The sequence below is a fragment of the Heteronotia binoei genome, chromosome 13 (genome assembly GCF_032191835.1).
Source record: "Heteronotia binoei isolate CCM8104 ecotype False Entrance Well chromosome 13, APGP_CSIRO_Hbin_v1, whole genome shotgun sequence".
In the NCBI taxonomy this organism is placed as follows: Eukaryota; Metazoa; Chordata; class Lepidosauria; order Squamata; family Gekkonidae; genus Heteronotia; species Heteronotia binoei.
The window spans coordinates 11,742,547-11,755,365 of NC_083235.1; the positions used below are offsets into that span (position 1 = coordinate 11,742,547).

Consider the following 12,819-nt stretch of genomic DNA (forward strand, 5'->3'; position numbering starts at 1 on the left):
TGAGGTAGATGAAGATATTGGATTTATATCCTGTCCTCCACTCTGAAGAGTCTCAGAGCGGCTCGCAATCTCCTTTACCTTCCTCCCCCGCAACAGACACCCTGTGAGGTAGATGAAGATATTGGATTTATATCCCGCCCTCCACTCCGAAGAGTCTCAGAGCGGCTCACAATCTCCCTTACCTTCCCATCCCCACAACAGGCACCCTGTGAGGTAGATGAAGATATTGGATTTATATCCCGTCCTCCACTCTGAAGAGTCTCAGAGCGGCTCACAATCTCCTTTACCTTCCTCCCCCGCAACAGACACCCTGTGAGGTAGATGAAGATATTGGATTTATATCCCGCCCTCCACTCCGAAGAGTCTCAGAGCGGCTCACAATCTCCTTTACCTTCCCATCCCCACAACAGGCACCCTGTGAGGTAGATGAAGATATTGGATTTATATCCCGTCCTCCACTCTGAAGAGTCTCAGAGCGGCTCACAATCTCCTTTACCTTCCTCCCCCGCAACAGACACCATGTGAGGTAGATGAAGATATTGGATTTATATCCCGCCCTCCACTCCGAAGAGTCTCAGAGCGGCTCACAATCTGCTTTACCTTCCCATCCCCACAACAGGCACCCTGTGAGGTAGATGAAGATATTGGATTTATATCCCGTCCTCCACTCTGAAGAGTCTCAGAGAGGCTCACAATCTCCTTTACCTTCCTCCCCTGCAACAGACACCCTGTGAGGTAGATGAAGATATTGGATTTATATCCCGCCCTCCACTCTGGAGACTCTCAGAGCGGCTCACAATCTCCTTTCCCTTCCTCCCCCACAACAGACACCCTGTGAGGTGGGTGGGGCTGAGAGAGCTCTCACAGCAGCTGCTCTTCCAAGGACTAACCTCTGCCGAATCTATGGCTGACCCAAGGCCATGCTAGCAGGTGCTAGTGGAGGAGTGGGAATCAAACCCGGTTCTCCCAGATAAGAGTCCGCACACTTCACCAAACTGGCTCTCCATGTAAAATGCAATTTTAACTTGTTGTGAATAATAAGTATCAAAGTGCAAAATGAATATTATCAGTACATAGCACCAATTTAAAATCTCACAAGTGACTCAATACTCCTACTGCCCTTATGTGGCTGAAAACCATGAAATTATATTCAGTCCAACATTAAAAATAGGTGGTCCAACGGAGAACCGGTCCGCTTTGCAAGCCATTTCAGATCTCAAATCCTTCTTCCAGGGACCGTTCTTATGAGTATTGTACAGTTTCCCAGGTCCAGTAGTGCCAAATGGATTCCTAGCTTTCTCTAATTAGCAGGCATAATAGCGGGAACGCCGTAGTGAGTACCATCCTTATCAGCAATGCAGGCGTCCCTTTGTTCTCCGTTGGACAACCTATTTCTAATACTAGACTGAACGTAATTTAGTGGCTTTCAGCCACATAGGGGCAGTAGGAGCACTGAGTCACTTGTCAGGTTTTAACTTGGTGCTATGTACCAATAATATTCGTTTTGTATTTTGATACTTCTTATTCACAACAAGTTAACATTGGATTTTCTCCAGGGCAGCTGATCTCTGCCAGCCGGAGACTGGTTGTCAAAGCGGGCGAGCTCCAGGCCTAGGGTTGCCAGGTCTGCGTTGGAAAATACCTGGAGACTTTGGGGGTGGGGCCAGGAGAGGACAGAACTCGGGGAGGGAAGGAGCCTCAGCAGGCTCCAATGCCCCTAGACCCCATCCTTCTCCAGGGAGAGCTGATCTCTGCCAGCTGGAGATCAGTTGTAAAAGCGGGAGATCTCCAGGCCCCACCTGGAGGCTGGCAACCCTACCGCAGAGTCCACCCTTCCAAGAAGCCCTTTTCTCCAGGGGGAGCTGGTATCTTTGCTGGTATCTAACGGTAACAGGGTCCAAACCACATTTTAACAACTTGTTAACAAGGATAGTATGTGGAACCTTATCAAAAGCCTTACTGAAATCAAGATAAACGATGTCTAGAGCATTCCCCTGATCCAGCAAAAAAAAAGAGATGAGGTTAGTCTGACATGACTTGTTTTTGAGTAAACCATGCTGGCTCTTAGTAATCACATCCATTCTTTCTAAATGTTCCAGGACCTACTGTTTGGTGATGTGTTCTAAAACTTTTCCAGGTATAGACGTCAAGCTGACGGGTCGGTAATTACCCGGATCCTCTTTTTTCTTTCTTGAAGATGGGGACAACATTCGCCCGCCTCCAATCTTCCGGCACCTCTCCTGTTCTCCAAAAATTTTCAAAAATAATAGCCGGAGACTCAGAAATTACATCCGCAAGCTCTTTTAGAACCCTTGGATGCAGTTCATCTGGCCCTTAGTTTCATTTAAAGAAACTAGATGTTTATGTACTACCCCTATGCTGATACTAGGTTGGAACTTCACACCCTCCTTATATGCTATTTTTTTTTGCCATGTTGAGCACTGCTTCCCTCAGAAGAGAAGACTGAGGAAAAGTAGGAATTGAGCAGTTCTGCCCTCTCTTCATTACAATTTCACTTTCTTGCCCTCGCAATGGGCCTACCATGTCCTTGCTCTTTTTCTTACTCTGAACATAAGAAAAGAACCCTTTTTTGTTGTTTTTAGCATCTTTGGCCAGCCTAAGCTCATAATGAGCTTTAGCTTTCCTAACTTTTTCCTTACAAGCACTGGTGATTTGTTTCTATTCATCCTTGGTTATAAGGCCCTCCTTCCAATTCCTAAAGGGAGTCTTTTTTTTTATTTCTCAAGTCTTTAGAGAGCTTTTTATGGAGCCACTTCGACTTCTTTAGGCTTTTTCCATTTTTTCTTCTCATAGGAATCATCTGTGATTGCGCTTTCAGTATTTCACTTTTAAGAAACTCCCACTCCTCCGGAACCCCCTTCCTCCTAAGTATTTCTGACCATAGGGTTTTACCCAGCATAGTTCTAAGTTTATCAAAGTTTGCCTTTCTGAAGTCCAACCTACGTATAGCTTTTCCCTTCCCTAAGGCTGTAAATTCCAAAATCACATGGTCACTACTGCCCAGGGTGCCCACTATTTCCACTTCTTCAATCAATTCTTCCTTGTTGGTGAGAATCAAATCCAAGATAGCAGATCCCCTTGTTTCCTTCTTCACTTTCTAGAAAAGGAAGTTGTCAGCAAGGCAAGTCAGGAATCTATTTGACTTTTCATTTTTAGCAGAGTTGGACTTCCAACAGATGTCCGGGTAATTGAAATCTCCCATGATCACTGTATCCCTTCTCTTGGAGAACTTTGCAATCTGCCTGACTTGGTGGTCTATAGCAGACCCCCACAATATCACTGTTGTTTCTTACTCCTTTTATTTTTACCCAGAGACTCTCAACTGAGCTGCCATGCTCTGATTCACATATTTCCTCACAAGCATATACCTCCTTCACATATACTGCTATGCCTCCACCCTTTCTCATTTGCCTGTCCCTTTTAAATAAATTGTACCCCTGAATCCTAATATTCCAGTTGTGAGTGTCATCCCACCACGTTTCAGTAAGGCCTATTATGTCGTAATCTCCTTCCTTTATTAGAACTTCCAGTTCCTCCTGTTTGTTTCCCATACTCTGTTCATTAGTGTAGAGACATCGGAATCCACGTTTTATGAATCCCGAGGGTTTGGTTTCCGTACAAGCCTGCAAGTTAACATTACCTAGCGTATGTGCCACTCTCTGCAAATCTTTAATGTTATCCCGTTTCTGGCATCACAAGAGGCTTTGAATTATTGTCTCGCTCCCCCCTACGATTGCTCAAAAGGCTCTAAGGGGGAGCTGAACTCTGCCAGCTGGAGATCAGTTGCAAAAGCTGGAGATCTCCAGGCCCCGCCTGGAGGCTGGCCACCCTGTGGCTGGGGTTTGATGAAAGGCTGCGAAGCACTTTGCACAGTAAAAGAAAAAAGTGAACTTTGCACAGTCAAACCCTCCCCGCCCCCCACGAAAGTCTGCAAAGAGCCATATTTTGTAGTTTAAAGAAATGCAAAACAGTTTTAAAAAATACAAAACGGGAGCTAATCCCCCCCCCCTTTCCCTACAGCGTCGTCGCCAACAAAGGGAGGGGTCTTTTTCAGGCTCCTCCTTCCCAGCCTCACGTGGTCCAGCCGAAACAGCAACTGCAGTTGGGAAGGGGGGGGGGGAGGAAGGGGCCGGGCTGCGCAGGCGCGAGAGAGAATCTAGCGCTGGGATGGAGCTCCCGGGGGCCGGGGGGGCCGCGAGCAGCAAAAAAGGTGGGGAGGGGGCGCGGGTTGCATGCAAAGCGCGTGCAAGTTGAAGCATGAATTTGCGGGAGGGGGTCTTGGAACTTGCATTGGGGCAAGCAGGTGGGCTGGAACAGGTGCAGAGCGGGTGGGGTGTGGGGATCGTGGGAGGGGGTCTCTCTAGTCGGAGGGCACCGCCTAGGGCGCCTCGGGCAGCTTGCAAAAGAAACTTTTTTTTTGTTGCAAAGGAGGGGAGCGTCGATTGCCGCCCCCCATGGACTGACTCTTTAATCTTTCTCCATTCCACCATCACCCCCACCAGGGAACGGGCGAGGGAAAAAGAAGAAGCACAGGAAGGAAAAGGGGGCGCCCCCTCCCCACGCAGACGGCGGGACCCCCACGGGGTAAGTCAGGGTGGCGGGGAAGGGGTTAACGCGGGGGGTGGGGTTTGCAATAGAGCACTCCTTGCTTGGGGGGGGGGGATAATTCAGGCTTCCTTTGGTCAGTTGCAATTCTCATCACCTGCTGTTCACTTGGGGGTCGGGGGGGGGGCGGGATCCAGGCCAACAGGGGTGGGCCAACGTTCCCTCTTAAGCTGCAGCGTCTTGTGAGCAACAATTCTACTTTGTGAGCGACTGGCATGAAAGCGGTGAGCGCCTGTATTAGTTAGCTTGCTCTGGGGGTCATTAGGGGAGGGACGGTGGCTCAGTTAGCAGAGCATCTGCTTGGTAAACGGGAGGTCCCAGGTTCAATCTCTGGCATCTCCAACTAAAAAAGGGGTCCAGGCAAGTAGGCGTGAAAAGCCTCAGCTTGAGACTTTGAAGAGCAGCTGCCAGTCTGAATAGACAATACTGACTTTGTCCCAGGTTCAGTCTCCGGCATCTCCAACTCAAAAGGGTCCAGGCAAATAGGCATGAAAAATCTCAGCTTGAGACCCTGGAGAGCAGCTGCCAGTCTGAGTAGACAAGGCTGTCTTTGTCCCAGGTTCAATCCCTGACATTTCCAACTAAAAAAGGATCCAGGCAAGTAGGCGTGAAAAACCTCAGCTTGAGACTCTGGAGAGCAGCTGCCAGTCTGAGTAGACAATGCTGACTTTGTCCCAGGTTCAATCACTGGCATCTCCAACTAAAAAGGGTCCAGGCAAGTAGGCGTGAAAAACCTCAGCTTGAGACCCTGGAGAGCCGCTGCCAGTCTGAGAAGACAATACTGACTTTGATGGACTTGGGGTTTGATTCAGTATAAGGCAGCTTCATATGTTCATCCTTTTTGAGCTAAGATAAAAATGTGTGAGCCGGAGGCTACAAATCAGTGAGCTAGCTCACGCTAACTCAGCTTAGGGGGAACACTAGTGTGGACTCTCATTGGGGTGGAGGGCTGGTCCACACGGATGTCCTGAACTTGGCTCAAGTCTGACCCTGTTGATAGGGCTTCAGTAGCTTTGCACCTGTTGTGCTTTTGGATTGAGAGAACCAGTTTGGTGTAGTGGTTAAGTGCACGGACCCTTCTCTGGGAGAACCGGGTTTGATTCCCCACTCCTTCACTTGCAGGTGCTGGAATGGCCTTGGGTTAGCCATAGCTCTGGCAGAGGTTGTCCTTGAAAGGGCAGCTGCTGTGAGAGTCCTCTCACCCCACCCATCTCACAGGGTGTCTGTTGTGGGGGAGGAAGATAAAGGAGATGGTGAGCCGCTCTGAGTCTCTGATTCAGAGAGAAGGTGGGGTATAAATCTGCAATTCTTCTTCTTCAGTTCTTTATGTATGCAACGGTAGGCCATCCGGAGCAGAGGACCCAAGCAATGGATGTCGATGAAGATGAGCAGCTCTTGCTAGGAGTAGTAGGAAAGAGCAGGAGTCCAGAAGCCCTGGAAAGACTTTACAAGATTTGTGGCTGAGTAGAAACTTCTGAAGTTCCTCAGAGAGCCAGTTTGGTGTAGTGCACAGACTCTTATCTGGGACAACCGGGTTTGATTCCCCAACTCCTCCACTTGCGGCTGCTGGAATGGCCTTGGGTCAGCCATAGCTCTCTTAGGAGTTGTCCTTGAAAGGGCAGCTTCTGTCAGAGCTCTCTCAGCCCCACCTACCTCACAGGGTGTCCGTTGTGTGTGTGGGGGGGGGCGGAAGGTAAAGGAGATTGTGAGCCACTCTGAGATTCAGAGAGAAGGGTACGGTGTAAATCTAATATCTTCTGAAGAAGAAGAAGAAGATATTGGATTTATATCCCGCCCTCCACTCCGAAGAGTCTCAGAGCGGCTCACAATCTCCTTTCCCTTCCTCCCCCACAACAGACAACCTGTGAGGTAGATGAAGATATTGGATTTATAGCCCGCCCTCCACTCCGAAGAGTCTCAGAGCGGCTCACAATCTCCTTTATCTCCCTCCCCCACAACAGACACCCTGTGAGGTAGATGAAGATATTGGATTTATATCCCGCCCTCCACTCCGAAGAGTCTCAGAGCGGCTCACAATCTCCTTTCCCTTCCTCCCCCACAACAGACACCCTGTGAGGTGGGTGGGGCTGAGAGGGCTCTCACAGCAGCTGCCCTTTCAAGGACAACCTCTGCCAGATCTATGGCTGACCCAAGGCTATGCTAGCAGGTGCAAATGAAGGAGTGGGGAATCAAACCCAGTTCTCCCAGATAAGAGTCCGCACACTTAACCACTACACCAAACTGGCTCTCCAGAAGTGAGCAGTGATTCTCGAAAGCTCCTCCCCGTCGTGAATTTCGTTAATCTTTAAGGTGCTCCTGGACTCTTGCTTTTTTCTACTGCAAAGGGTTGGATAGTTACAGCATGAACCCACCCTAGGGGTTTGTCTAGATCAGGGGTGACCAACCTTGCTAAATGTAAGAGCCCCATAGAATAAAAGTCAGATGTTTGAGAACCACAAATAGATGAGGAAGGGGGAGTAGGAGAGGTGGAAAGAAAACAACTTTAAATGCATTCTCCATGCTGCCAGCAGGCTTGGCGAAGCGATTTAAAGAGACAAATATCTTCTCCAAGCCGACCAACGGAGTGGTGGGGGCTTCAAGAGCCACACAATACGTGTGAAAGAGCCTAGATGCAAATTCCAGAAGGGTGGCCTGTTCCACACCTGCGTATTCATGGTTTGAGGAGCCCGCTGTTTGCATGTGCGAATTGGGATTTAGAGAGCGCACAGGGAAAAAGATGCCACTGCAAAAGTGAAAGAGGATTTGAACCTGTTAACAGCATAACATACCGTATTAAATATTATATTATTATAGTGCAAACTGTCATATCCCTAAAGAGGTATCACCACCTCATGTCGCTGTTCTCATGTTCAGCACCTTGAAACTAAGCAAGGAGAGGCTGGGGCTCAATAGATGTAGCTTCACTTGGGATGCAGAAGGTCCCAGGTTCAATCCCCGGCATCTCCAGCTATGAGAACCAGGCAGGAGGTGATGGGAAAGACCTTGACCCGAGACCCTGGCTCAGTGGCAGAGCCTCTGCTCGGCATGCAGAAGGTCCCAGGTTCAATCCCCGGCATCTCCAGCTATGAGAACCAGGCAGGAGGTGATGGGAAAGACCTTGAGCTGAGACCCTGGCACAGTGTCAGAGCCTCTGCTTGGCATGCAGAAGGTCCCAGGTTCAGTCCCCAGCATCTCCAGAGAAGGACCAGGCAGGAGGGGATGGGAAAGACCTTGACCTGAGACCCTGGCTCAGTGGCAGAGCATCTTCTTTGCATGCAGAAGGTCCCAGGTTCAATCCCCAGCAACTCCAGTTAAAAGGACCAGGCAGGAGGTGATGTTAAAGACCTCTGAAACCTTGGAGAACGGCTGCTGGTTTGAGTTGACAAAACAGACTTTGATGGACCAAAGGTCTAGTATCAGGCAGTTCCATGTGTGTGTTCAAGGGTGCAGAAAGTTGAGGGGAATAAGCAGGTGTGAATTAGTTGGAAAAAGAAGACATGTTATTAAATGCACTACAGTGCAGCATTTCCATCAAAGGTTTCAGTGGCAACCTGCGAAGCTCTGGCGAACTCTATGCTCAAGAGGGTTAAGGCAGTGCTGGAAAATAATGGTGGCCACACAAAATAGTGACACTTTGGGCCCCATTTGGACATTATCACTTAGGGGTGTACTCACTTTTGTTGCCAGCAGTTTAGACATTAATGGCTGTGTGTTGCGTAATTTTGAGGGGACAGCACATTTGCAGTGTTATACAAGCTGTAGACTCACTACTTTACATTGTAGCCAAGTGTCATTTCTTCAGTGTTGTCACATGAAAAGATATACCGATACTTAAATATTTACAAAATGTGAGGCGGTGTACTCACTTCTGTGACATACTGTAAATCCAGTATCTTCTTCTTCTTACACGTAGTTTGCCACCCATATGGGCCAGGTAGGCCTTGCTGAGACCTTTTCCCAATCTTTGCAGCAAAAGCAGGTATGGAAGAGGTGTGTGATAAAACTGGGGGAAATCCATGGTGCATAAATGCGCGTGATACTGTGAAGAAAAGGGCGGCATTTCCCCACAGAATCCTCCACTTGCAGCCTTGGGTGAGCCATAGCTCACATAGCAGTTGTCCTTAAAGGGCAGCTTCTGGGAGAGCCCTCTCAGTCCCACCTACCTCACAGGGTGTCGGTTGTGGGGGAGGAAGGGAAAGGAGATTGTGAGCCGCTCTGAGACTCTTCAGAGTGGAGGGCGGGATATAAATCCAATATCTTCATCTACCTCACAGGGTGTCTGTTGTGGGGGAGGAAGGGAAAGGCGATTGTGAGCCGCTCTGAGACTCTTCAGAGTGGAGGGCGGGATATAAATCCAATATCTTCATCTACCTCACAGGGTGTCTGTTGTGGGGGAGGAAGGGAAAGGAGATTGTGAGTCGCTCTGAGACTCTTCAGAGTGGAGGGCGGGATATAAATCCAATATCTTCATCTACCTCACAGGGTGTCTGTTGTGGGGGAGGAAGGGAAAGGAGATTGTGAACCACTCTGAGACTCTTTGGAGTGAAGGGCGGGATATAAATCCAATATCTTCATCTACCTCACAGGGTGTCTGTTGTGGGGGAGGAAGGGAAAGGAGATTGTGAACCACTCTGAGACTCTTTGGAGTGAAGGGCGGGATATAAATCCAATATCTTCATCTACCTCACAGGGTGTCTGTTGTGGGGGAGGAAGGGAAAGGAGATTGTGAGCCACTCTGAGACTCTTCGGAGTGGAGGGCGGGATATAAATCCAATATCTTCATCTACCTCACAAGGTGTCTGTTGTGTGGGAGGAAGGGAAAGGAGATTGTGAGCCGCTCTGAGACTCTTCGGAGTGGAGGGCGGGATATAAATCCAATATTTTCATCTACCTCACAGGGTGTCTGTTGTGGGGGAGGAAGGTAAAGGAGATTGTAAACCACTCTGAGACTCTGATTCTGAGAGAAGGGCGGGGTAAAAATCCAGTGTTGTCATCTTATTGTTACATTGTAATATATAATGAAATAATTATACAACTCATGGCTCGGTTGCTAACAGGCCACGGGCAAGTACTGGTCCATGGCCCAGGGGTTGGGGACCCCTGAATATAGAGGAATTGCAGAATGTAATTCTGACTTTCCAGCAATTTGGTTGCCCTCGTTATGTTTTGTGATTTTTAATAGACAAAGTTCCAAGTGATGTATATCCCATAGGTCTGCCGCAGTCGTAATCAGATTATTCTCTTAGTCACCGGTCTTACAATTCTGTATTTGGTTTGGAGAATGTATTCATTTTATTAATATTAAAAACAAAACAAAAAGTAAACCCGCTCTGGGCTGTGCCAAGGCCACCAGGCGACACGTAGAGGAAGCTGGCATGATAGAATACCTCTCAGTTTAAAACACCCAAGTCTCTGCACATTAAAAATGGCACGGTCGGGCTAGAATCCCACTGGCATTCTACATGGAAAGAATTTTTGAAGGTGGGGAACGTCTCCGTCATGTTACCTTCCCACCTGCGGCCAGGAGCTCACAATCCTGACAGGAATTGACCACTTGGAGTGAGAAGGAAGCCTCAGCCCGACGAGGGCGGCGGCTGCCCCTCAGCCTTTTCCCCACCTCCCAAATTCCATTTCCATCCCGGGATAGCAGCTGCCGGGGACCTCGTTGGGCTATTTTTAACCCCCCGCCGGCCTCTTGTCTCTGTGCACATTTGGGTGTTATCGGGGAGGGGCAGGGCTGTGAGCTCACATGGTATTAATTCCTCTGTTGCTAACAAGGGGAGCATGCAGGACAGATAAGGTGCCCAGCAGCCGGCATGTTCTGCCCGGGTTGAGCCCTCGCCTTGCCCGTCCTCGCCCCGGAGCTGGGGTCTCTCTCCCAAGGGATATTGCCGCTTTGGAAGGAGTTGTTGGCATCGTGGCCGACTGTGTGCCCTTTCCACGGACACGAACCAGGAATGTGGTGCCCGGGGGTCTTGCCCATTTTGCCAGCTGGCATCCCGGGCTCAGCTGGCATGGGGGAGACTGAACAGGAGAGACTAGAAGCCCATCAGTACGTACGTAGTTTTGCCAAAGGGCGGCTGTAGTGGTGGAGTTCATCGATACAGGCCCCGTTAGACCAATGTTCCCTCTAAGCTGCAGAGTCTTGTGAGCAAAAATTCTACTTTGGGAGCTACTGGTAATAAAGTTATGAGCTCTTGGCATTAAAGTTGTGAGCTACTGCATCAGTTAGTGTGCTCTGGGGTCATCCTTCCTGAGCTAAGACAAAAACGTGTGAGCGGGAGGCTAAAAATCTGTGAGCTAGCTCACGCTAACGCAGCTTAGAGGGAACACTGCTGTAGACCTTTGGCAGTCAAAAGCATAATACAGTAATGATTTTTTTAAAACAAAACGGGTGCCCAAGGAGCTCACGGTCTGAATTTTGATGGAAGGGGAATAGGAAAAGGGCAAGGAAGATTGTGACAGGAAGATTGTGTGCGAAAGGCAGTTTTGTTACATGCTTTTCTAGCGCCCACCGAATGTTTTTAGGAACTGGGTGGGGCTTTTTCCAGCAGGGTACCTGATTGGATGTTCAAATTTTCCTTTGTGAATGTTTTTATGTTTTGAAGAAAAAAAAAGGTGGAATACAATAGGGGGGAAAGGGGAAAGGGAGAGTATAAATTCATAAATACTTTTCAGATATTACGAATAGTTACAGGATATAACGAATAGTTAGCGTCTGTTCGGATTTTGAAAAAAATGTTGTTTTGGTGGCAGCTGCCCCCACAGCAGAAGGATCGGCATTGCATGACTGACAGTAAGATGGGGCAACTATTTTGCGGCTGGCTCCGCCTCCTGCAGCCGCCATTTTGTGGCAAGCGCTCACCATGCTTTGTCAGAATTCCAAAGGCGCCCATGGGCTCAACACATTGGGGGACCCTTTATCTACATAGGACTTGCAAAGTGTACAGCTTAACCCCGTGATTCTTCCTCTCTGGAGGTCGCCCTCGTGAGCAGAAGTTGTCTGCGGAGGTAGCCGCCGCGCCACAAATCTGCAGGAGCCACAGCATTTTTGAGAGGGAAGCGAGATTTCAGCAGCTTCTGACGACTCCTTTTCTCTCACCCCCTTTCACAGGCCTCTGAGTCCTTCTTGCTCTGACGACACTCCACGTACCCCTCCAGTACCCCCTTTGCCGCTTCCTGCTGCCATTGGAGAGGGGCTGTTGGGATCAGACGATGAGGAACAAGAGGACCCCAGAGATTACTGTCGAGGTATTTGGGCACTGAGGAGAACGAGGCGGGGCGGGGGGGGGGGAGGTGGCTACTATTCTTTAATCACGATAGCTGAGAGTGGCCTTCAAGGCCGGAGAAATAATGTTTCCAACTGTCCAGCCGGCAGGTCCTGTTTATGGCATTCCTTGTGAGATACGTCTTGCTGCTGTGGGAAAATGGGATGGGATGCTGTGCTGGAGAGACCTCTGCTCTCATCCAGCAGGGCTGATTGTACGTGCTTACAATGCGCCACCATGCAAACGGCAGGCAACTCTCAGTGTGGTGGTTAAGAGCGACAGACTTCCAATCTGGAGAACTGGGTTTTATTTCCCGCTCTTAATACGCAACTGCTGGGTGACCTTGGGCCAGCTGCAGTTCTCTCAGAGCTGTTCCTCTCAAGAGCTGTTTCTGTCAGAACTCTCTCAGCCCTGCCTACCTCACAGGGTGTCTGTTGTGGGGAGAGGAAGAGAAGGCAGTTGTAAACCACTACAACCCTAGAGCCAATGTGGTGCAGTGGTTAAGAGTGGTGGACTCTAATCTGGAGAGCCAGGTTCGATTTCCCACTCCTCCACATGCAGCCAGCTGGGTGGCCTTGGGCCAGTTTGGTGTAGTGGTGAAGTGTGCGGACTGTTATCTGGGAGAACCGAGTTTGATTCCCCACTCCTCCGCTTGCAGCTGCCGGAATGGCCTTGGGTCAGCCATAGCTCTCGCAGAGGTTGTCCTTGAAAGGGCAGCTTCTGGGAGAGCTCTCTCAGCCCCAGCCACCTCACAGGGTGTCTGTTGTGTGGGAAGGAGATAAAGGAGACTGTAAGCCATTCTGAGTCTCTGATTCAGAGAGAAGGGCAGGGTATAAATCTGCAGTCTTCTTCTTCGTCTTCAGTCACAGTTCTCTCAGAGCTGTTCTCTCAAGAGCAGTTTTCTCAGAGCTCCCTCAGTCCCACC

General features: G+C 49.3%; 1 protein-coding gene across 1 annotated transcript in view; it reads left to right on the forward strand.

Moving 5' to 3' along the window:
- Positions 1–4,188: 4,188 nt before the first annotated feature.
- The window catches only part of SRPK3 (SRSF protein kinase 3), a 45,161-nt gene continuing 36,530 nt past the window's right edge, over positions 4,189–12,819 (forward strand). Inside the window, exons 1-3 of the mRNA XM_060253257.1 lie at positions 4,189–4,231; positions 4,524–4,605; positions 11,741–11,877. Of these exons, the coding sequence (XP_060109240.1) occupies positions 4,189–4,231; positions 4,524–4,605; positions 11,741–11,877 (262 nt within the window). The remainder of the gene's footprint in view (positions 4,232–4,523; positions 4,606–11,740; positions 11,878–12,819) is intronic.